This window comes from Phoca vitulina, unplaced genomic scaffold (assembly GCF_004348235.1).
Source record: "Phoca vitulina isolate PV1807 unplaced genomic scaffold, GSC_HSeal_1.0 scaffold74, whole genome shotgun sequence".
Lineage (NCBI taxonomy): Eukaryota > Metazoa > Chordata > Mammalia > Carnivora > Phocidae > Phoca > Phoca vitulina.
Genome location: NW_022589777.1, coordinates 5508244 through 5534018, shown reverse-complemented (window position 1 = coordinate 5534018; position 25775 = coordinate 5508244). Strand labels below are relative to the sequence as shown.

The window sequence follows — 25775 nt, the reverse complement described above, 5'->3', positions numbered from 1 at the left end:
CTCTTTAATACCCATCACCAGGCTAACCCATCCCCCCACCCCCCCTCTAGAAACCTCAGTTTGTTTCTCAGAGTCCATAGTCTCTCATGGTTCGTCTCCCCCTCCGATTTCCCCCCCTTCATTCTTCCCTTCCTGCTATCTTCTTCTTTTTTTTTTTTTTTAACATATAATGTATTATTTGTTGCAGAGGTACAGATCTGTGATTCAACAGTCTTACACAATTCACAGCGCTCACCATAGCACATGCCCTCCCCAATGTCTATCACCCAGCCACCCCATCCCTCCCACCCCCACCACTCCAGTAACCCTCAGTTTGTTTCCTGAGATTAAGAGTTCCTCCTAGGGTATTTTCGAAGGCTATTCCTTCCATGCTGGCTGTGGACTCCAATTTTTGTCTCTCCAGCCCCGCGAGACTGGCAAAAGCCCTGCTCAGGCTTCTTAGTCTCTTTCAGTTAGGCTTTTATGCTCTAGTTTGGCACTACTTAAAAATCAGCTGATGCATCAACATGCAAAGCAGAGAATGTCAGGCTCAAAGATCTTGTCCATTTGAGTCCTGTCTATATTAATATTTCTTTAGCTCCTTCAAATAAATTTGTTTAATCCCGTTTTTTTAATTGTTCTCCGTGTGAGGGTTGGTGTGATCCCAGCTGGAAGTGATAAATAGCAACAATACAAATCATTGTTTAGTATCTACATAATATAGCACTTTCACTTAAGAAATGGTTCCCAAATATTGCATCAAAATCACCTGAAGCATTTATTTCTAGTCTTACCCAAGACTCACTGGGTGTGAATTCCTCAGAAGATGTCAAGAGCTTTTTATTTTAAACTAATTTCCCTTATGTTTCTGATGCATAACCATGCTTTGGCAATAAGGCTCTAAAGGACCAGAATCTGAAAGAAAAGCCATCTTTCTTATACTCGAAAATAATAGACATATATTTTTAAATTATTGTCCAGTCTTTGTTATTCTTAGAGACCTCACATTATATGATCTGAAATAATCAGGTGAATGCAGCTTTGAAAATGTAATGTTTGGCTTTTCTTCCCCCAACTTTCCCACATTCTTCATACTCAAAGAAAGAGAATAATACAAATAAATAGTTTTATGTGCTGGCTGGGTGACCAACAAAAAATACGTGTGTTTTTATAAAAACCAAAGCATCCCAGAACATTTCTTCTCTCTCCAAGAAAGCCATTCTGATTTCTCAAATATCTCTGAGACTAAAGGCCTTGAGATGTTTTCTGGGTACCAAGCAAGTTTTTTCAAGATACACGATACATAGCTTTCCCAGATATAAAGGCAAGAGTTTAGCTCTGATGGGGAAGGAAATTTTAATCCAGGGCACGCATGGGTGATACATAGTCGCAGAATTGGGGCAGTTATGGTCCTAAAACAGAGTAACCAACAAACAGTAAAGTCATTTGTGTCTTACACCTACTGACAGTCCTTCATTCTCCAGACAGCACCCATTGCCCTTGAAGCAGAAAACAGAGGTGAAATGAAGTTAGCTCTCCAGTATGTCCCAGAGCCAATTCCTGGTATGTAATGATTTTCCATCCAGATTTATGCCCCTTCCTGAGCCTTTCCCTCTCCAAGGATTTCTTTGGACTCTGTGATATTTTCAAATGTGAAACCCTAAGCAAATTTATTAACTTAATAATTCTACGGACCAAATGAGTCAATTTACAGTTGACAAATTCTTTTTTTTATTTGGTAAAAACACAAAACATAAAATACCATTTTAGCCATTTTTAAGTGTACCATTTGTAGTATTAAGTATATTCACATTGTTATGAAGCAGAACTCTAGAAATTTTTTGTCTTCCATATCTGAAACTCTGTACCCATTGAACTATACCCTTGACTTATCCTTCTCCCAGCCCCCGGTAACTACCATTTTACCTCCTTTTCCATGAAAAAAACAAACAAACAAACCCTCATTTTACAAAATTCCCAAGTTTATAGTCCTTGTTCTAATTTTCATCTCACTTTCCAAAAAGTTGGTATCTGTACAACATGAATGGCCTTTTCTGTGTTCAGAATTTGGACCTATTGGTAGTGTTATGGTAAGAATGGAACCCGAGTATTCTTCACAGGTGAGAATTAGAAGGATTCATATGGAGCCTCTAGGAGATTAGAGCTCATTGGTTCTCCATTCACAAGGCCTCAGCAGGGTAGAAAGCTTTTCCCTCAAGGTTACTAATTGCATCCTTGATGTTAGGGCCTCAGGTCTACAGCCCAGTTAAAGAGCAAGAGACTAGCAAGAAATGAATGCCAGCCCCCTCTCATTTCCCAAGAAGTTCCCCAAGTTTTTCTTCTTAAGAATCTGTATGATATCATGACTGAAATCAGAGGTTGCAACTCAAATGTTTTCAGTAACTAGGCAGTGAAACTCGTGGGATGAAAGAAATAATGGATGTTAAGGGCAGTGATTGAAATGGAGAAAGGCATTTTAATTCAGCTAAAAAAAAAAGAATCGGAAGGCAAGCAAAACATATCGTTAGGCCCATATGGCTGCCAAACCACCTTGTTGTTACTTCTGGATCTTCCTAAAAGGCAGATTTCCTTAATATATATAATTTGTATCCTATCATTTATGGTCCACATGCATAGAAATTCTGCCAATCTCTTTTCCTCCACTATCATTTCTTGGTGGTGGGGGCAAAGGGGACCATGTGTTGTGATGGGCTCCACCTTGTCTGACTTTTTGCTCATGTAGTTTCTCTACCCTGGAATAGCTTCCCCTTCTCCAAGTCTTTGGATAGGTTGAGAAGAAGTCCCATCTTAAAGTCCCATCATAAAGCTTTTCCTGGCTATATTCTTTCACCCTCACTGATCACATCATCATCTAGAACATTATGATAATAACTTGGCATTTCATTCTGTATTACATTTTTATAGTTTTTATGTGAATTACTCTTTTTAACTTAAATGTAAACATTTTCCAAGGACATAGATTTCTTATATTCCTTGTATATCCAATGACATTCCTAGCATAGGCCAAAGCACATCATAGATGCTCATTAAATTCTGGTTGGTTGACTGGATTAACCTATTCAGAAAAATATGGTAGTGGCCCTCTGTCCATGTGCACCCAGTCTAGCCAACAACTGAAGACTAAGCCAACTTCTCAGTGTTCCCCGTGCATAACATTAGTTACTGTGTGTATGTATACAGTATTCCCATAAAGTATGTAACCACAATTAACAAGAAGAGTGGCTATACCTTAGCCAGTACCTGTTTTGATTATTTTATACTCAGTATGTTTCAGATGCCTCCCATTAACAGCAATTGATGTTAGTATTAATATTTGAAAGGAATATGCATTTCATTGAGATGTTTTTAATATAACTATAAATGGATGATTTATATACCTGATATCTTTAACTTGTTTTGAAACAAGCCAAACCCAAAAGAGTAATATAGTACTCTGTACTTGGAATCAATGTGAATTATTTTCTTTTTCTTTAATTAAAAAAAAAATTTAAAGACTTTATTTATTTATTTGTTTGTTTGTTTATTTAGAGAGCAAGTGAACATGGGCCGGGGGAGGGGCAGAGGTAGAGGGAGAGAGAGAATCTCAAGCAGACTCCACGCTGAGCACAGAGCCCATTGCCATGATCCTGAGATCATGACCTAAGCCAAAATCAAGAGTCAGATGCTCAACCAAGTGAGCCACCCAGGCATTCCCCAGGCAGGCTTTAAGTACTGTATGATACAAGAGTTCAAATGATATCCCCAAACCTACTTCCTTTTTCCCTCTTTCTCTCTTCATCTCTCAGTTCACTTCCTTTGGGTTGTTACCATTCTTTTTTTTTTTTTAAGATTTTATTTATTTATTTGATAGAGAGCACAAGCAGCGGGAGCGGGAGAGGGAGAAACAGGCTCCCCCTGAGTAGGGAGCCTGATGCGGGGCTCAATCCCAGGACCCTGGCATCATGACCTGAGCCAAAGGCAGATGCTTAACTAATTGAGGCACCCAGGTGCACAAATATGAATTATTTTCATAGAACTCTCTGAGCTCAGTGCAGCCAGACTGTGGAAGATTTAGTTAAAAATCAATAGATTTAACCAATTAGGATCATATCCTCAAGCTCTAGCTAGTATCACTGTGCCAGACCATTATTTTTTTAAGATTTTTTTTTTTTATTTATTTGAGAGAGAGAATGAGAGAGAGAGAGAGCACAAGAGGGGGGAGGGTCAGAGGGAGAAGTAGACTCCCCGCTAAGCAGGGAGCTCGATGTGGGACTCGATCCCGGGACTCCAGGATCATGACCTGAGCTGAAAGCAGCCGCTTAACCAACTGAGCCACCCAGGCGCCCCGTGTGCCAGACCATTTTTAAGTTGGCATCTTTGGATGTAGTAGTACCAAGAGAGGAATGGCAGTGAAATTTTATTTTCTTTCCTTTTCCAATTACAGGTAAAAAGCTTCCTACAACGGGAGAAGTGCACATCTGGGTGAAGGAATGTCTTGATCTACCACAGCTAAGGGGCAGCCATCTAAATTCTTTTGTTAAATGGTAACAGCTTTGATAACTCTGCTTCTCTCAGTTCTACCATAGCCTGGCCTTTGCTGGTTGTTTTTAGGTCTCAATATCTGTGATGGCGAAACTCATCATTCATGGTTGAAATGACATAACTTGGGACAATGGCAACATGAACTAGAGGCATCTGTGACATGAACCCCTAAGGCTTAGTTTAGTTTTAAAACCATAAAGAGGGCATACATACAAATGAAACCAGGCACCATGTACTCAGATATGGAATGCTTTCTAGGAGATATATCTGCTGGTGAGGATAATATTCAGTATAAAAAAACTCATCAAATTGCTAATGCCATACCCCTGACTCCTTTGTGGAGTGGGGAGAATTCTTCCTCCTGTACCTTGTCCCACCTTTGTGAACTGTTTGCAAAAGGTCTTTTGCCTCATCCTGTAAATATGTAGAAAATGACTTGCTAAACAGACCCCTACTAATAGTTTGTCAGAGGAGCTTACGACAATTTGAGTTTCTAAGTGGCAAACTTCTTTCTCTGTTATAAATATAAATGCCTGGCATCTAGTCAGTAGTAACTAAACAGATATTAGTATGTGATCTCTTAGCTCCCTCTGACTAATTTTATCTATATAGATTCTTCTAGAAGACCAGTGTTAGCTGTTTAAGTGTTTAAGGCATTATTTGTGATTTTCCCTATAAATATCATTCATAGATGTCAGCTGGTAAGATTTTTCAGCTCAGGTGAGTCTCTCATTCTGAAACAACTCTCAGACCTTCTTGTGTTTATAAGAGGTGTGGTGAGTTAAAAACAGAAAACAGATAATCAGGAATGCTTCCAAATTTTAAAGGAATCCTCAAGAATTTGCTACCACATTAAGCATTTACTAAATGAAAGCACTAAACTAAGTTGTTTACTTCATATGTAATTCTAATGTTAACCTTATGAAATAGGCATCACAATTCTCATTTTAAAGATGAAGAAACAAGTGTCTGAGAGATTATGTGACTTCCCCTACAATACACAGCCAATAAGTAACAGAGTCAGGATTCAAAGCAAGTCTGGTCCACTGTAATGCAGTCTCTCCAGCAGGATGCTGCCATCACCACCACCATCACCACCATTATCACCACATCAACACCACCACCACCATTACTGCATTCATCACTACTACCACCACCATTGCCATCACCACCACCATCATTACCACCATCACCACCATCATCACCACTCTCATCACCACCACCACCACTGTCACCACCACCACCACTACCATCAACATCACCATCACCATTATCACCATCATCACTATTACTACCACCACCACCACCTCCATCACCACCACCATCATGGCTGCCACCATCACCACCACTACCACCACTACCACTTCACCATCATCATGGCCACCACCACTATCACAGCCATCATTACTGCCACCATCATCACCACCACCACCAACACCTCTGCGTCTCTACACTGTTTTTTTCTTCCATTTCCTTCTGCCAATCTTCAGTAGCTGTGTTGAAGTGCACTGAAAGCATAAATGTTCACCGTCTTATTAAAATGCTTTCACAATAATGATTCCTTTTGTAGTATCATCCTTCCAGATACAAGTAGGAAAAGTCGTCAAAAAACCAGAGCTGTAGGGAAAACCACCAGTCCTGTCTTCAACCACACCATGGTGTATGACGGGTTCAGGCCTGAAGATCTGACAGAAGCCTGTGTAGAGCTTACTGTCTGGGACCATTACAAATTAACCAACCAGTTTTTGGGAGGTCTTCGGATTGGCTTTGGAACAGGTAATGTTTGTTACGTTTTAAATTCTCTATGAGCCAAATGCTTCTGGGGACAGTAGAGGTTTGTTTGTTGTTTCGCTTCTTCCTAATGAAAACAGATACTCTATTTCTGTGAAGTGTAATGGAATGAACGAGTGAAGGAATGTCAGGCTGTATGCCAAGGGCTCTAGATATGAAGATTAACAGGATGTAGTGTCTGTCCACACAGAGCTTAAGTTATTGTGTGTGGGAGGTACAGAAAAGCTTTCATCACTACTCTTCCCTGAAAAAAACACTTATGTCTTTTCATGACTAAAATTGTGCTTTAAATAATCATGGTAAATAGTATTTATGGGGCACTAGTCACTGTACTGAGTGCTTTATTTATATTATTTCATTTAATCCTCATAGAAATCCTGTGAGTAATTACTAATGTTATTCCCAGAGGAACCGATGTTCCAAGAAATGAAGTAACAGAGCTAATAAGTATCAGAGCCAAGATTGAAAGTTGAGTCTGTTAGACACTAAACCCCAAACTACTCTTCCTTAGAGATCATCTAGTGTCACTTCCAACCCAATGCCAGGCTTTATCCCTACTACCCCACTCTGTCCCTGACAGGTTGTCAGCCAGCTTTTCTATGAACACAAAGAGAAATCTATTTCTCTGTGAGTAGAGGGAATAGTCCCAATTATGGAGTGCCCCGTTGTTGGACATTTCTGGTGATTAAACAGTTCTTTCTTATAGAAAGCCCCAGATCTGCCCTCCTGGCGATATTTTTTTTTTTTAAGATTTATTTATTTATTTGAGAGAGCGAGAATGAGAGAGAGAAAGAGTACATGAGAGGGGGGAGGGTTAGAGGGAGAAGCAGGCTCCTCGCCAAGCAGGGAGCCCAATGCGGGACTCGATCCGGGGACTCCAGGATCATGACCTGAGCCGAAGGCAGTTGCTTAACCAACTGAGCCACCCAGGCGCCCCCCTCCTGGTGATATTAAAACTACCCCTCGCTGTCTTCCATTGATGATTATAATTAGGGGATGATCCATTTTTTTTTTTCCCCAATGAACTATTCTGTTCTAACTGCAAAGCTTCCTTTTTTTTTTTTTTCTTTTGCAGGTAAAAGCTATGGTACTGAAGTGGATTGGATGGACTCTACCTCGGAGGAAGTTGCTCTCTGGGAAAAGATGGTAAAGTCCCCCAACACTTGGATTGAAGCAACGCTGCCTCTCAGAATGCTGTTGATTGCCAAGATTTCAAAATGAACCCAAAGTCGACTGGCCCCTCCACTGAAAACTACTAAACAGGTGGAATCAGATCTTGAAAATCTGACCGCGTGGACAGATGCTCACCTGCTGCCCCTTGCCACTAATGGAGGCTACACAGCATGTTAAAGTCAACCTGCATAAGCTGCTTTGGTTACAAGCCCCACAAGATTTAAGTAAGAATCAAGTATGTAACTTATTTGTGACTTCAACATTAAAGGAGATACTTGAGAAAGCTAGGAAAATCAAACGGTTGATGCTGCTTCAGAGAAAAAGCCGTCAAAGATATTAAATGTTGGGTGCTTTTAACCAGCAAAATATTCTAGTTTGCCGTCCTGTGTTTCACACCACATGCCATGCTGCAGTTAGGAGGGCCTGCTACTCAGTGGTTGAAGATCCTCGCAGAAACTGAAAAAAGGGACAGAAAAATACACCTAGAAGGAGGGGGAAAGGCAGAATATCCATGATAATAAAGCATTTGACTATAAGAAAACTATTTACTTTGTAATCTCTATTAAAATATGGAATTCCGGGTTAGGGCCATAGGACTGAATCTACTGCATGTATTTCTGCCTTTGAAAGTGCTTTCCCCTTTCCCGGCGTCAAAGTCTCAGATATGCTTTGGTGCCACCCACTGGCTCATAGGTGGAATTCAGCTTTTGGCTTAATTTTCTCCTAAGATCTCAAGCCTGTATTTTCTAATAGACTGTAAAAAAACCCACAAAACAAAACCTTGCATATATGATTCTGTTTTTCCTATCACTCTACTATATGAAATTAGCATGAGAGTGCTCACAGACAAGCTTTGCAATGAAGTTTTAATTAGAATGTAAAACTGTACTTCCTATGTATGTGTAATTTTCATAAAGTATTTTGTAAAAACCCTTAGAGTAAATTATTATATGATTTAGTTGTGTTGTCAAGTTAATCTGACTTCTTATTTTGAATGAAATACTTTATGTTAGGAGTCCTAAAATTTAAATTCCCTAGCAAGGCTAAAGAACTGCTGAGCTAATATTTCTCAAGTCTTCACTGCAACTCTGGACATCATTTCCTCTAAGTGAGAAGCTCTGACTGCGTTATTGAAAGTGGAATTTTTATTTTAAAAAAGTAGTTGAAAAGCATTGAAGGTAAGCCAACATTTATTTTTGAAAAGCTTCCCATGGAGACATTTTTGGGGTCATTTTAATATATAAAGCATTACTCCTCCTTAGGACTCAACTTGCTTGCCTTTCTCAAAACAAGCACTGATTTTAATGTAGGTTAGGGGGAGCTTGGATGGTCAGGAGTGTGAGACCTTACTATCCGTGTCTAGCAAATGTCATTGAAGATAACTAGAGTGCTCACAGCCTCTAAAGATGTTAGAAACTTCTACCCATTTGCCAGTAAAAGCGACTAACCTAGAAAAATGCCCTTCCCATTGTCTCTCAAAGTCTTTTAGGGAGATGTGTAGTCCAGCTCTATGCCCCAATTCTGTTCTGACTGCATGGGGGGGGCAAGATGAGCTGAGTGGAAGCACACCTCCCCAGTCAGCCAGGAATAGTAGCAGAAGTGCAAATCTTGTTCCAGCTCCTGCACTTCAAGGTACAAGCTCCTTTCTCAGCCCTTCTTTCAGTTACCTGCTCAGCTACCTTCCAACATCCAGCCAGCTCTGAAACAATGAGATTGGTTCTAGTGTCTCCCCCTGGGACTGCCTACCTCCTCCTATTCTCAGATCCCCGCCGTTCAAAACACCAGAGTGAACAATAGAACCACCTTTGGTATCAAAATGATTTGGGTTTGAGTTCTGGCTCTACCATTCTCTAGGTGACATGGAGTAACTTGCTTAACCTCTCTGTGCCTTTGTTTCTTTGTTCCCTGTAAAGTAGAAAAAGTAGATAATAATGCCTAGCTTTCCAGAATATTGTTAGAGTTAGGAGGATGAGAGTGAAAATAGCGGCCTCCCAATCTCTGCCCAGAGGAGCTGAGAACTCGGGGCCCCACTCCTCAGTGCGCCCCCAGAGAAAAGCAGTCAATCACTCCTGTCTCCCCGGTCTCTGGCCGCACTCTATGCTCACCCAGCCTGTGACTGAGCATTTTTATCTCTGGAACCCGACCCCATTTGGAGTCTCCAAACCCAGCAGATTCCTACAGGAAGGAAGGTGGATTTTCCCTTCAATTTTAGACACTTGCAGAAATAAGCATCATCTCCATCATGTGACTGCTACCAGAAGGTTTTAGTATCAAGATTACACAGATGACATACAACATCTTGAAATAAAACAAGTAATAAACTGCTCTAGGTGAAGAAGGAATGGTCCTTGGCCATTACTGCATGCAATAAAGATGACTCACACACGAAAAGTCTAAAAAAATGAAGACTTATCATATAGAAGTTATGACTATGATTCTTAAAACTTTATTCCTGGGGCGCCTGGGTGGCTCAGTCGTTAGGCATCTGCCTTCAGCTCAGGTCATGATCCCAGGGTCCTGGGATCGAGCCCCACATCGGGCTCCCTGCTCAGCGGGGAGTCCGCTTCTCCCTCTCCCACTCCCCCTGCTTGTGTCCCCTCTCTTGCTGTGTCTCTCTCTGTCAAATAAATAAATAAAATTAAAACTTTATTCCTTATGTCTACAAAATTTTGAGAAAATACCCAATCATTCCAACTCTTGTATAAGAAACTCAACTTATATGATATGAAATTTAAAGTGACTTAAGTAATTACATGTAAATAATATTCATAGGAACACACTTTGTTATGGTTAAAAATGAGGAAAAAAATGAGTGTTGATCAATAGAGGAACAGATGACTAAATATTAGAATATGGTGTAGTCATACAATGGAAGGTTGTATAATTAAAATGATGAACAAGTCTCATCATAGTATTGATCTTAAACCTACAAAGTTTTATTTAAATAAAAACCAATATTAGAGAAATTTTCATATAGTGAGATATCACTTATGCAAATTAAAATATATAAAATTCTAAAAAAAAAAAGAATAGTTAGAGTTAAATGAGAGAAGATGTAGAAATGCCTAGTACTGTTGTATAGAAGAACTCTGTAAATAGTAGCTTCAAAAAAAGAGACATTAAAAGACTCAACAAAGGCAAGTGGAGGGGACTCTGGTTGTTACTAGGGAGGCATCGGCCCAGTTTTATGCCTTGGACTTCTGGGGAGGAAATATACTGGACGCTTTCATGTTCAAAAGTAGGTGGGGGGAAAATGGTAGAACAAGGAAAACAACCATGCAGAGAGGAGCCCAAAGTCATTATTACTAAACTACAAATTCTTTGAGAAGACAGATGGTATCTAATTTAATGTTTACTTAGCATCTTGTGTCACACTGTACATAGTAACTGTTGAGTAAATCAGTGAATGAATATTGATTAGGGTCTTATGAGATTAGGGTCTTGTGAGATTCTTAGAATTGACAAGTAAACTATGGACTTATTTAAAATAATTTTAACATATGTAAAATATTTTTAATGTGGAAAATCTGTTTAATCAACAAATATCATCGAGCATCCACTATGTGCAAGGGACATAGAAAGGTGGAGAGAGAGGGGAAAGCATCCAGAAGCTCATCCCTCAAGAAACAACTACTATTAACACTTTCAGTATTTTTCCTCTCATCTGTTTCTTTTCTTAGGAAATATATTCTGTGAACTCACTTTACTACATCAGACAACCATATGTGGTAATCAGCAAATAATACATTCAATATATGTGTGACCCTTTTATTTAAATGAAGAGGACTATTCCAATTTTCCAGTCACTTGTCTCAACTTTGCAAGTTCCATTTCAGTATAAGAGCTTGAAATTTAAGGAAAAGAAGAGAAAGGAGGGGAAAATACAAGTAAGTTTAATTCACGTTTTTGAAGTCTTTGGAATCCACTTTCATAAAACCTCAGTATCCTATAATTTCAGTAGTTATTAAAATTTCAGTTCAGGACATTTCCCCAGTCTTCCAACATTGCTTTCCTTTTATAGACATGAGATCATGATCTTTGAGACCACAGCAAAAATCTGAAACTTCTTTCTGATCTGTTTTGTTCTGGTGAAATCTGAAGCATTTGAAAATCCATCCAACATCTGTAATGGGTTTTTCTTTCTCATCATGACTTGAGAGACTAAGTCTGAACATCAGAAACAGTGATTGTAGGAATACTCAACTCTTCACTCTGTGCTTAAGTTTTCCCAGGATTTAAGATCATTCTGAATTTTAAATTTTTTATCTTTCTTTTTTCAGTTCTCTTTCTAGCATAAAAATGTCCATGCCATTAAGTTACTTATAAACATGATAATGTTAATGGTTGCATAATATTCTAAGAAAATACGATTTCTTAACATTTTCTCTTTTTCGGACACTTAGGTTTCCAGCTTTTAGTTGTTATAAACCACACTGCCATGAAAAATTTTGAGCAAAACTTTTTCTTTTGTATTATTTCCTAAGTAAAACTCTCCCCAGAAGGGTGATCATTAGTTCAAAAGGCATAAAAACATTTCAAGTCCTCAATACCTACTGTCAACTCACTTACACCAAGAGTATGAGAGAGTACCTATTTCACTGTACCCTGGCCAGTCCTGGGTTGTCTTAAAATGGGAAAATTTTGACTAAATTGATAGATGAAATGATACCTGCTTTTAACTTATATTTATTGGATCACTGATAGGGTTCAATACTTGGCCATTTCCATCCCCTCATCTGTGAACTTAATTGTTCCTTTCTCTTTTAAGATGTTAATGCTTTATTTGTTTGGGCTCTCTACAAAAATATAAATCTATCGTTTGTCATCTTTTTTTAAAAAAGATTTTATTTATTTATTTGACAGAGAGACAGCAAGAGAGGGAACACAAGCAGGGGGAGAGGGAGAAGCAGGCTTCCTGCTGAGCAGGGAGCCCGATGCAGGGCTCGATCCCAGGACCCTGGGATCATGACCTGAGCCGAAGGCAGACGCTTGACGACTGAGCCACCCAGGTGCCCCATTGTTTGTCATCTTTATGGTAGATATTTCCCCCAGTTTGAAATTTGCCTTCAACATCCATTTCAACACGTTTATCTAAGCCTCCCCAAAGTGCCAAGGATGGCACAGACACAGTCCCTGCCCTTAATGATCTTAGGGTTTAATAGGGGGAGGCAGGCAGGTGAGCAATGAGTGCAATAGGGTTTCCATTAGAAGTGTGAGCAGTCTATAGCGCATGCACTGAAAGAGGTGAGTGGTCAATTCTCATGTAGGGGCCAGGAAAGGCTTCACAGAGGAGATGATTCTGAACTGAGTATTGATGCTGAGCAAATTAGTGGAGCAACAAGGGACAAGGTGGGAAAAGGCATTCCAGGCAGAGAAAACACCTACAAACAAGGCCAGAGAGCAGGTCCGTTAGGAGAACTTCAGTGGTTGGGTTGGACTAAGGCGTAAAATGTCAGGTCCTGAGCAACAAGAGGCTGGAGAACCCTCAGAGCTCACAATTTAAAAAATTATAAATAACTTGGCATGTTCAGCAAAGTCAAATTAGGTGTTTCCTTACTCATCTTTTACATAATGTTTAAGCTAAGAAAGTCTTTTCTGACCCAGAGTTTTTATGCTTACCTTTGTTTTCTTCTAGTTTCCATTTTTAATACTTTGATTTTATTTTACTCGTGACATTTAACTGCTTAGTACATCTGGAATTGACTTTGGTATATGATGGTAAGCCTCATTTGGATCTTTTTTCGGTTGTTGTGTTTATCACATCTATATTGTTCATTAAGCTTCTTTCTGTAACCTTATTTTGCTAATGGGTAAAACGGGGAATGCTGAATATCTAATAAGAGGTGTTCAATCCAGCCAAGGGCCATGGTAAGGGAAACGAAAGAAATTTCATTGGGGTTTGCTCTTTTACTGAGCTGTGTTAAACACTACATGTACACCTCACAGCCACTTAGGATCCTGACACCCAGGGTAGCGCTATTTTGTTTTTATAGATTGCAAATTTTTAAAGAGCAAACCTGTTTCCACAGACTAATTTATTCTCATGACAACTGAACGGGGGAGAAGGAGGAGGAATATGTCACCGGCAGCTTTATCTGTTTACTCCTCCCAGAAATTAGGTAGAGTCAGGTTTTCTCCCCGCGCCCCCGCCCCCCCCCCCCCCCCCCCCCCCCCCCCCCCACCGCCCCCATGCTGGCTGGAAACCCAGTGGGACTTGCATCTCCTCTCTTTACAATCCAGGCCAGACAGCGGGCTGGGAGCTGGGAGCTGAGAGCTGAGAGCTGTGATTTGTTGGAAAGGCAACCATAACCCGACCGGATTGGTTCTGGACTCCCCCAGATCTCCCTGTTACTTCACAGCACTTTGAAGACCTGCCCACCAATCACAGGGCTCCTTACTGGAAAAAGCAACTGCTGGAGAGTGCTGGGAGTCCCTAGCAACACTGAGGCTTCTGAATCCGAGGGGGAAAAACTGTGCGATCAGCTGATGGTGGAGGAGAGCAGCGCCTAATGCCTCAGGAAGAGAAGCCTCCCAGGATGGACCCTCCACCCACGGACGAGCCCTTAGACAAGCAAACCAAAAAACTGGAAAAGCAGGAAGAGGAGTTGGAGTTTAAGGAACTGGATGGTCTGAGGGAGGCCTTGGCAAACCTCCGGGGACTGTCCGAGGAGGAGAAGAGCGAGAAGGCGATGCTTTGCTCCCGCATCCAGGAGCAGTCCCAGCTCATCTGCATCCTGAAGCGGAGGTCAGACGAGGCCCTGGAGCGCTGCCAGATCCTGGAGCTGCTCCACACAGAGCTGGAGGAGAAGAGGGTGCTGGAGGCCGAGAAGTTGAAGGCCAAGAGCGCGCACGCCCAGAAGCTGGAGGAACGCTTTATGACTCTGGCAGCCAACCACGAGTTGATGATCCGCTTCAAGGACGAACACAAGAGTCAGAACGTGAAGCTCAGGGAGGAGAATGAGAAGCTGAGGCTGGAGAACAGCAGCCTCTTCAGCCAGGCTCTGAAGGACCAGGAGGCCAAAGTGTTGCAGCTCACCGCCCGGAGCGAGGCCCTCTCCAAGGAGCTGGAGACCCTGAAGCAGAGGTGCGCTCAGGAGGCCTGCCAGGCGCAGGCCAGAGAGAGGGAGCTGCTGGAGCTGCGGGGCCAGCAAGCCTGCGCCCACGCCAGCGAGACGGAGCAGCTGCGCAGCCAGCTGCGGAGCCTCCAGCAGCAGCACCGGCAGGCGGTGGAGCAGATGGCCAAGGCTGAGCGGGCGCACGGCAGCCTGAACCAGGAGCTGCAGGCCAGGCTGCAGACGGTCATTCGTGAGAAGGACGAGCTGTTGCAGCTGGCCATGGAGAGGGGCCGGGTGCTTCAGAACAAGCAGGAAGAGATCCGTCAGCTTGAGGAGAAGCTGGAGACAGCAGACGTGGCCAGGAGGCATGCCCTGGAGAGGTTCCAACAAGAGGCAGTGGCCGTGGACAGTAACTTGAGAGTACGGGATCTTCAGCGCAGGGTCGACGGGATCCAGAAGGCCTACGATGAACTCAGGCTGCAGTCTGAAGCCTTCAAAAAGCACAGCCTGGATCTTTTAAGCAAGGAGAGAGAACTCAACGCCAAACTCCGCCATCTCTTTCCATAGGAAGCTTCCGTTTCCTCTTTCCTCTAATTTAGAATTTAACTATTTGTGCCTTAGCACTATGACAACAGTAAAGTTGGTTTCCCATTTATGATACTTTTAAGCACAAAAGGCAACTCAAAGAAAAGCTGCTTTACTGTGATGTTGTGGTTGTTACTGTTGTAAGGCTAGCACTAATTTTCAGCCCTACCACCTAAAATACACACGATTTACCAGATTTCTTTCTGTGCCTTGAGAATCCTCCCAAGTTTGCTATCATTATCTCCATCTTCCTCATAACTTATTCATTCTCAACCCCAGATATCTTCAGATATCCTGAGACTTTAAATTAGCAGCTCCTATGGATTTAAGTGAATCTTAAAAGTGCAATGAGACGTACTATTGTGAAAACAGTTTTGCATAGTTCCCCCTTGTAGATAGGTAGGCCTGTAGTCTCCCTTAGTTGAAGATATAAACTGTAACAGTTAATAGCATAATAATAGCATAGAGAACTTGCAGAAGAAAGTGTCTGATTTTGCAACTGACAAACAATTGCTTGCTTCACCTGCTTTACAGCAGTATCCTTTTGATTTTATTTTGCTTGCACTAGCTTGGAAAACAAAGATTGAAATCATTAAGTTCTTTACCAAAGTTGGCAGACTTTATTACAGTCATTCTATACGAGCAGTAAGATTCAAATAAGTGAAATCAACCAGTTTTTATTTTTCCTGCAAGCTTAGATCACATTCCATTTTCTTGCTTTTTTTCCTTTATAAAAACAGGATTTCAAGGTGCAAGGATTCAAGTATCAGCAGTTTCATTTAATATTGCATAATATGCTAATAGGCAAAAGGCCCCAATTTAGGGTAACAAGTCACAGCAGACCGAGTAGGGTATATAAAGCAATGCATAGTGATTGTTTTCTTTCTATTAGCATTATTTCCTTGCAATCACCTTTTCCTTTTTTTTTAATTTTTATTTTTTTAAAACTTTTCCTTATTTTAAAAAAAACATCTAAGTGAAATATATATGTATACTTACAGCATGTTTGTAGGAATACCTAAATATGTAGATATATAAAAATGTAATACTTATTACATCTATTTATAGAAAGTTCTTAAAGAAGCAGTTATAAAAAATACACTTTATGCTTCCTTATTTCCCTAGTTTTAGTCAAGATATAAACATTATTATAAATATCTCTCAAAATAGATTATAATATAATATTTTTCTTACCCATTTGGTGCCAAGGGTCCCAAGAGTTACCTAATAATTCGGATGTATTAATTTTACTTGGTATCTTTTTAATAAACAATTTTTGAGTGTTACTTTACCTCAGGCAGTTTTTTAAGCCTATTTTCTCACAGTCCTATTAAGATTGTGGTATTAAATACAAATTCCAAGAAACCATGTTGTTGGCTTAAAAGGACTATTTACTTCCTCTTACACATTCAAGAATCAGAATATAGGAGCTAATTTAATTATGGTTATCCCTTATTGAGCTCATACTATTTATCTTTGTGCTGAAGCAGTTTGGATGGCTTGTTTTATTTATTTATTTATTTATTTATTTATTTATTTATTTATTCCATAGGGCCATTTGAGAAGGTAATTATTTCTATTGTAAGGAAGAGGAAACTGGGATTCAGTAATTTGCCCAAGGCCCCTTGATCACTGGGGGTGCTGGGATTTTGATGACAACACCCCACTGAAAGATTCCTTGACCATCTACTAAGTACCAAGCTCAGGGGTTAGGCACTAAGAATAAGCATGAAGAAGCATCTTTTCTACACTGGCAGAGCTCCCGCACAGTCTAGGAGCAAAAAAAGCAATTACATACAATGTGATGTGTTTTCTTGAGGGTGTTATGAGATCACAGTAGGTAAAATACAGACAGACACACACACACAGCAGCTAACTCTGCCTGGGGTAAAGGTCAGGAAAGTAGAGATGATTGATTGGTAGGGATAACTAATACAAGAGTTGATATGTAAGCTGGTTCTTAAATAACTAGAATTTCATCGGTGTAGAAAAGGGGGAAAGGTCTGAGACAGCATTGTGTAGAAAGTCATGGAGTTTTTTAAAAATGTACAGGGTATTTGGGGACATAAGTAGTTGGGAGAAGGTTTGGAGAAGCATATCTACATATAAGACTGGAAGATTAAGTTGTGGACAGAGAGCACAGGGCGCCTCAAAAGCTAGGCAGTCCCCTCATAATGGAGGTGAAAAGGGAGGAGAGGGGCAAGTGTACATACGCAGCCACAAATCAGCCCTCCTTTTCCCATACAGGTTTGGGCAGCTTTGCGTGGGGCCTGGTGCGCATGCGTGCCAGCATCCCTCCCTTTCTCCCACCGTCGCCCCCAGCCCTTTCTGCCTGTCCAAGCTCCACCCACTGGGACCAGCAGGCTGTCTGGAGGTAGTGTAGTTGGCCCAAGTTTTACGCCCAACCTTCGCGGAGGAGGCAGCTCCTGGGCAGGGGCAAGGTGGGTCTTAGAAACAGGCTGAGGGCAATTTGGGCAGGGAATCTTGGCGTCCTCGTACTGAAGTGTGGTCTAGTAGAGGACTTAGCCCATGGTAGTACTCTTTAGATGGGGAAGGGTGCGTCTGGAAGAGTGTGGGGGTGGGTAAGGTAGGGGGACAGGGCATGTGTCCCCTAAAACATGGGCACAAAGGAAGGTCTCAGGTGCTCGGGTCTGAGGACAGTACTGTTCAGTCATGCTAAGGCTTTTGTATTAGGTTGTATGATATGAAATTGCCACTTTGTGGGTCATAAATGATTAGATATTGACTCATGATGTTCACTCTAATACCCCTTTGAAAGATATTAAAAGGATAGGATAGTGGGTAATGAGAAGATGAATGCCTACAGAATGGGTGGAAGAGACTGATGTGGAGAACAAAGGTAAAAGAAATGTAGGAAAGATTAAACTTCCTTACAACTTACAGCCCACTGACAAGTACTTGGGACAGGCAGAATGACTTTCTTCCAGAAACTCAACTGCCTCAATACTTTGCTAAAGGCAAAAGGTAACCTTAGCTTGACATTAGCCCTACCTCTGGGATCCCGTAGGTCTTCTTTAACATATAAAAATCCCTTTGGAAACCTCCTTTACATCTACACCGCCCCGCCCCCCACCCAGATATATGTTAGTAATCATCCTCCAAACTTATGGTCCACTGATAAATATCTGAAGGGTCTCATGATTAAGGTTTTACTAGACAGTAGTGAATGACATTATCCTAACAGCCACTAGGCCCTCAAAGTCCTGGAAGCCTTACCTCCAAATTCCTTAGAGACTTAAGCTATCTCTAATGCACTCCCAACTTACAAGTATATAATCAGTCTCTTCTCATGATCCCAGTGCAGCTTTTTGCCCATGTCCCCATGCTTTAATAAAACCACCTATTTTGCACCAAAGACATCTCAAGAATCCTTTCTTGACCGTTCACTCCCGAACCCCATTTCACATCAGAACCCACAATACAGAATAAGAAAGTAAGAGGAATGTGAACCTATCATGTGTCCAATGCTTTTCATTTCAGCCACATACCAACTCTTCAAGGGGGGTTCATTTATCACTGTTTTACAGATGAAAAAAGAGACTCAGGGAAGTGACTTGCCCAAAGCCAGGGGGCTTTGTTGGGGCATGGGGGCAGGAGAAAGGTTTGAACCCAAGCTCCTCTGGCAGGGCCAGCTTCATAGGTGTGTCACCTGCATAGAGGCCCCACATTTGGTTTAATGCTCTGCTGTCAGTGTCTTGAGATTTTTTTTTTTTAGAGCCACTGAATGCGGGTGGGGGAGGGGCAGAGGGAGAGAGAAAGAGAGAGAGAGAGGCTTAAACAGGCTCCGCACCCAGTGAGAGCCCGACTTGGGACTCAATCTCCTGACCCTGAGATCATGATCTGAGCCAAAATCAAGAGTAAGTTGTTTAACCAACTGAGCCACCCAGATGCCCCAAGATTCTTAATAATCGTGTGACAAGGAGTTACATGTTTTTCTTTTGTGCTGGGCACTGCAAATTATGTGGCTGGGCCTGTTTTCTGGCTCAAAAATCCATGCTTTCTCCCACTATACAAACTGTCTTCTAACCAGCCACAGAAAAGCATTATTTTTTTTTCCCTCCGTGCTCCACAGCACTTTGCATTCCACTGTCTCAGTGCTTATCTTGTTTTAATCTGTGACCCACAGCCAGAGTCGGGGATGAGCAACCAGTTTTGTTATTGTGGTATGCTGATCTATAAAATGATGCTTATCGCTGGAACAAATTAAAAAAGCATAAAGTGGCTGCCTCCAAACTACCGCCCTCGAGGGGAAATTTGAAAACTCCTTTCTAAGGCACACCTATAACCCTAGTGAGTTTTTTTCTGCAACATCCACAAGCAGTAACCCTAAAAAGAAAGTCAGCAGAACAGAGATTCTAAAAACAAATAATGTGTGAATAGTGCTGTGTAGATAGTGTGATCTTTTGTGTTATGTTTTTGTAATCCCCTCAGTGTGCCTCTAAGGAACTTGTCTAGTTCAAAAAAAACCACAAAAACATCACGAAAAAGAGCTACAGAAAAGGTGAACTGACTGGGCAGATGTGTTCACAAATACTCTGCTTCAATTGGTGAAAATTCATTCAGGTTAATTTGTTTCTAGTAAGGTATTAATAGAAAATCTATTTCTTCCCAACTCCACTATATTAAAGTTAAACAATGATTTATTTATTTATTTATTTATTTAGTAGGCTCCACGCCCAACGTGGGGCTTGAACTCAAGACCCTGAGACCAAGAGCTGGATGCTCAAACCAACTGAGTCACTCAGGCACTCCAAGTCAAATAGTTATTTAAAGAACAGTGTTTGAAGGAGTACCTGCCTGGGCGTTTGCTGTTCTATCCAGCCCTTATTGCCCCAGGTACCTGTGGATGGAGGGGGTGGATGTTGGATAGGCCATCAGCAATGCCTGCTGTACCACATCTTCTGAGACTGACAGAACCTTATCAGGCAGGGAGTTTTTTTTATCTTGGTCTCCTAAAAAAAAGTTGGAATTTTGGGGAGGTGGCCAAGAATGGGCTTTTCTAATCATTTGTCCATCTCCCTAAGGACGAGCTGGATGTTATTTTCCAAAGACTAAAAACATCTGATTAAATTTAAGGGCCTAAGGCTGTACAGATGAGTCTTCCTACCTGATGCAGTTCTCTCTAAACCTTCTGTTTATCTCACTAGGAAAAAAATAATCCAAGAAAACTTTTCCCTTAGACAGATCTCCCTGGTCATTCATTACACATTCAACTGACCACAGTGCCCCCTTCCTCAACCACCTCACTCCTCAGTTCTACAAAGCGACTCTCTTAGCTATTTGCCAGACTGTGCCTATTGAATGCCCTAATCCAATCTTATTTGTACTAGTCTAAAATAATCTTCCCTTTCATGTTTGAGATTGTTCATTACAGCGTCGTTTGTAATAGCAAAAGATTGGAAAGAGCTTAAATACCATCAATAAGGCACTGGTTAAGTAAATTGTGGGCCCTTTATACTTCGGAATACATTGCAAATATATTTTAAAAGAAAAGAAAAACGAAGCTCTTTATGTACGGATATGAAAATATCTCCAGGATACATGTAGGGAAAAAAACAAACAGGGTGCCGAATAATACCTGTAGTATACTATCTTCTGTATAAGGGGAAGAGGGGAATAAGAATGCAAACATATATTTACTCCCATCTGCTTAAATAAATATTGAAAATAATAAATACTAATTTAGTGGTATGGAGGGGTGTGCGGACTGGGATGGTGAGGGATAGGACTGGGAAGGAAACTCAGTGTATACCATTTTATATCATTTGACTTTTGAGCCACCTGAATGTATTACCTATTCAAAAAGACAATACAATTAAAAACAAAGAATCTTCCACTTAACTGTTTAACTTCCTGGTAAGCTCTATTTCTGTGTAGATGACTCAAAAAGCCTGCAGATTTTTCTTTCTCCAAGAATTAAGTAGACAAGACATATTTTATATAGAGCCAAATATGGCCTGACAGATTTAGGTCAGGCCATTCGGCTGAAAGCCGCTGCTTTCACAAATGTTCAGCCACATACGGCTAATGACAATTTCTTTTTCTACCCTGAATGACTCCTAAAGATGACTGTTTCTCTCCTGAATTTAAAGATTTGAATGTATTAACTTTTCTCATGGATTTTCATATATCTGTGTGAGACCTGAATTTTAGATCTTAGAAAGACTATTTTCTCATATATTAAAGTTTTTAGACTGGTTTTGGTTTCGCCCTAACAGACAAACAAAAGGTGGTAGAGGTAGGGCAGGCTAAGCCATTCTGAGCTTTCCATTTTAAAGTTGTTCATCTAATATACCTCATTAATTTAACAAATATTTATAGAGAGCCTCTAATTGGCCAGGTACTTATCCTTATCCTCCCTGATTTTGCCTCCTAGTGGGTGAAGAAAATGCTGAAGGATAGGATGAACAAAGGGAGTGCGTAGCAGAGTTTGCCAATATAGTGTAGAAGAGGTTAGGGACAGTTTTCCTAGAAGTGGCAGTTAAGCTAAAGCCGGTTAAGTGTGTAAGAATTGCCCAAAAAAAGAGATGTGGGGGCGCCTGGGTGGCTCAGATGGTTAAGCGTCTGCCTTCGGCTCAGGTCATGATCCCGGGGTCCCGGGATCGAGTCCCGCATCGGGCTCCCTGCTAGGCGGGGAGCCTGCTTCTCCCTCTGCCTCTGCCTCTCTCTCTCTCTCTCTCTGACTCTCATGAATAAATAAATAAAAAAAAAAAAACATTAAAAAAAAACAAAAAAACAAAAAAAGAGATGTGGAAAACACAAGAGTACGGTAGCTCGGCAGCCTTCAGAGCACCTCCCATTCCTGGTAAGAAACTGCCTTTCCCAGTAGCCACACCATCCAGAGCTGCAGAATAAGCAGTCACAGGAGACTCTTACAGAGACCCTGTGGCCAGATTAATCACATTATACTCACATCCGTGTTTACCTCTGTCCCTGTCAGAAGTCTGAGCCTTCATAATCTGGCTCAGTCCTCCCCGCTGCCCCCATCCCCACTCAAATCCTGCCCCTAGGTCCTTTGAAAACCTAGATCTGTGATCAGCAAACTACCAAGGTATTAGTGCAGTGAGTGAAAGGAGTGCACTGGCATCAGCCTGACTGGATTCAAATCCTGTCACTTACTGGCGGACCTCGTACTGGATGAAGAGGAAACCAGAGAGCTAAACTTTCAGTGAGTGAGAGATATGACCAGAGGTTGGCATGAATTTCACACTGGTGTAACCATAGAGAGAAAAGAATTATCCAAATATAGAAAACTGCTTTTTTTAAAAAAAGATTTTATTTATTTATTTGAGAGAGGGAGAGTGCACAGAGGGAGAGTGAGAGGGAGAAGCAGGCTCCCCGCTGAGCAGGGAGCCCAACACGGGGCTCCATCCCAGGACCCTGAGATCATGACCTGAGCCGAAGGCAAATGCTTCACAGACTGAGCCACCCAGGTGCCCTAGAAAACAGCTTTTTAAATGAATATCCTTAATAGACAATATTCCGAGGAGAAACAGAATCACAACGAAAGCTTAGTAAATTTTATTTATTACTTTTATGGTTAGTTGTAATATTGACATTATTTTAAAATGATTATATTTTAAAACTATATTATATATATGAGATATGTGTATGATATGTGTATGAGAGAGAATGAGAGAGCGAGGCTAAAGCAAAACTATGTTCGTGTTGCTAGGGACAAAATTTTCAGTGTATACATCAAGATATTAAAAAGTAAAGTAAAGCATTTGATGTTAAATTTGAATAAAAAATATCAGTCTAAGTCTATGGGCAGTTTTTCTTTAAAAAAAAAAAATACATATGTCCCAGCTCTGTCAACGGAAAGGCCTAAATTCAGTGACAGTCTGGTATGAGTATCCTTCAGGCCCATAAACAAAAAATAGTTTTGTGGCTTCCAAAAACTATTTTCCATTAAAACGAAGAAGGACTCTTTGGAGAAAGGGCTAATTCCAGATCTGGAGTTGGAAAGGTACACAATGAACCTGATACAGTTAGTTGTATCAGAAAGCAAATAAACCGTCAAAGACTAACACAAGTTCTCTTAACAAGACATGAGAGCCAAGTTGGAGAGGTTCCCAATGGCTAAAGATGAGTAATTTGAGTACAAAAATAACTGCAATTGAGTGAAGCAACTGAATATTTTAAAATCTGTGAGTTCATTATGATACACCAAAAAAGACAAACAATAGCAATAATGAAAACAACAACAAACGCAAAGCTCATTGGTCACTAACTGAAAAGTGGCTATTAAAACGAATTAATTGATCATTTATCTTACTTTTCCTGTTCCCTGTATTTTAGGGTGACAAAATGGCCCATATGTGATGAGATAAAGTTGTTTTTCAGAGAATTGCCGATAATTAAAGGAATAAAAGAATTTAAAAGGCATAATTTTGTAACCCCTAGTGAAATAGCTTACTCAGGCACTGATCATCATTAGACGAAACTATTAGGAAAAAGGTTAATGGAGAATTTTACAATGGAGGAGGAATTAGAGTGTCACCATTTGAAAGCATCCATCATTCTTAGGATCAGTAAAAACAGGAAAGCTAAACATTCATGTGCCGTAGGCCGCATCATGAAGAGCGGCACCTTTTAGGAAGTATTCTGGCCATAAATGTTGAACCTGAAGCAAACTAGGCCTGAAACTAATTTCCCACTTACAGGACGGATGGGGCTAATGGGAGAAGTAAAATGGCACCACAAGAAAGCAAACAAACAAATCTAGAATATGGGACATTCAACAAAACAACAGGCCTGGCTTCTTCAATCAAATGGCATTGGGAAAAGGGGTGGAGGGGATGCTGCCCTAGATGAAAAGAGTTTTAAGAGACATACCAAGGAAATGGAATATATAGAATTGTTTGGATCCTGATTTAATCAAGCCATCTGTAGACAGAAATTTGTGGAACAACTGAATATTAACTGGGTTCAAATGATACCAAGAAATCCATAATAATGTTACTGGTTTGCTAACATGGCGTTGTCGTTACAGGAAAAAAATGACTTTAGAGTTAAAAATGCATAGTGACACATGTTAGGATAAAATGACATGATGTCTAAAATTTTTACCTTAAAAAAATTTAGCAAAAAAAAGGCAGGGAGATTAAACAAGTGTGGCAAAATCTTGATAGCACTTAAATCTGGATGAGGAGTATATAGGGATTCAGTATACTTTTTACTTTTGGGTATGATTGCAAATTTTCAATATTTAAAAAAAAATTAAAAAGGGCTGAGGTTTCTGAAGGAAGGAAGAAGAGAAATAATTTGGAATTGGCAATGGGAAACTAGGGCAGCTCAGCCAAGTTCCGGCTCTGGGGTGCCTGGGGTGAGAGATGAGAAGTGGATTTCTTCCTATCAGCACATGAAAAGCCCGGCGTTTGCCCTTCCAAATCCCTAACCCTGAAACTTCTACACCTGCTGTCCCTTCCCCCAAAAGCAGTAATTCTCAGCTTCAATGGCAGCAACTGTGGGGCTTGATTAGTTGGGAGACATCCCAGTACTTTGTTACTATTTTAGTTGATTACAAATGTTGGTCATTTTTAAATAAATCTGATTCCAGATTAGTCCACAATAGTGTAACTTTCATTCATTTGCATTCAGAAATGCTTTCTTGAGAGGGCAAAGGAATGGAAATATAGCTAGCACATTGGGAATTGCACATAATCCATGCAAATATGCAGTGTTTGTAAACATAATCCTACAATGCCCAAACACTGTCAATCCCTGAGTCTTCAATTTTCACTCAGTAAGAACTTCCCATGGTCTTACTTCCTGCTCTTTACAGATTATACTTTCATGGGTGAATAGGCAAACTAGATTAAAATGAGCATTTTGGCCCCTGTTGCGCTATTATCCAACTCTGATTCACCTGCATTCCCTATCATCTCTGCTCCAATCCTCTGCTATAGAAAATCCACTAAGTGCATGTATCGGTGCTGAAGTACCACAAAGTCATGGTCTTCGTAGAGGACTTGATAGATTGGTACTCATCATCTATTTCAATCTCTCTTTTAATGTGCTTTCCCCCATATTACAAAAATGGAAAAGCTGTAACAAAAAGAAACACAGGAGCAAACTATATTTGCCAGACTCCTCTGCAGCTCTATTTGGAAGATGCAAATGAGGCAGGGGCCCTTCCCCCCTGCTTTGGCTGTTGTTGCTGCCAAGCATATTCTTGGAAACACTGGGTTCTTCTGCAACAGGATCCCTATAGTCATTCACTAGTTTTATGGGATATGGTTTTATATCTAGCCAGCCCCCAAGATAGCACCTAATGATTCTTGTCTCCTAGTATTCAATCCTGTGTAGTCCCCTTTCACAGTAAGGTCTGACTGTGTGACCAACAGAATACTACAGAAGTGATTGTATGTGACTTCTGAGGCCAGGTCATAAAAAACATTGCTGCTGCTTCCTCCGTGTCTTGGATCATACACTTTGGGGGCAGCCGGCCATCATGTAGTGTCGACATTCACACAACCTATGGAGAGCCCCACATGGAAGGGGACCTGAAGTTTCCTCCAGCCATCTCGGAGGTGGGTCTCTAGCCCCAGTCAAGCCCACAGATGACTGCATCCTCAGCCAAGATCTGATTGAATTCCATGAAAATTCCAGAACCAGACTGCATAA

The 25775-nt window shown here is 40.9% G+C and overlaps 2 protein-coding genes across 8 annotated transcripts in view; both read left to right on the top strand.

The window, feature by feature from the left end:
• Positions 1 to 11887, top strand: part of SYTL2 (synaptotagmin like 2) — a 118135-nt gene extending 106248 nt beyond the window's left edge. For 6 of the 7 annotated variants that reach the window (XM_032393511.1, XM_032393510.1, XM_032393512.1 and 3 more), the window contains 4 exons: positions 1464 to 1542; positions 4424 to 4523; positions 6092 to 6297; positions 7388 to 9523. In XM_032393511.1, the coding sequence (XP_032249402.1) occupies positions 1464 to 1542; positions 4424 to 4523; positions 6092 to 6297; positions 7388 to 7533 (531 nt within the window). In that variant the 3' untranslated portion in view covers positions 7534 to 9523. Of the gene's footprint in view, positions 1 to 1463; positions 1543 to 4423; positions 4524 to 6091; positions 6298 to 7387; positions 9524 to 11165 lie in introns of those variants that run through there. The other variant, XR_004298021.1, reaches the window with a different exon arrangement.
• Positions 11888 to 12519: 632 nt separating this feature from the next.
• Positions 12520 to 16098, top strand: CCDC89 (coiled-coil domain containing 89). The gene is made up of 2 exons (XM_032393527.1): positions 12520 to 13604; positions 13726 to 16098. Exon 2 carries the CDS (start codon positions 13995 to 13997, stop codon positions 15105 to 15107), a length of 1113 nt encoding a protein of 370 aa, XP_032249418.1. The 5' UTR covers positions 12520 to 13604; positions 13726 to 13994; the 3' UTR covers positions 15108 to 16098.
• The last annotated feature ends 9677 nt before the right edge of the window (positions 16099 to 25775 follow it).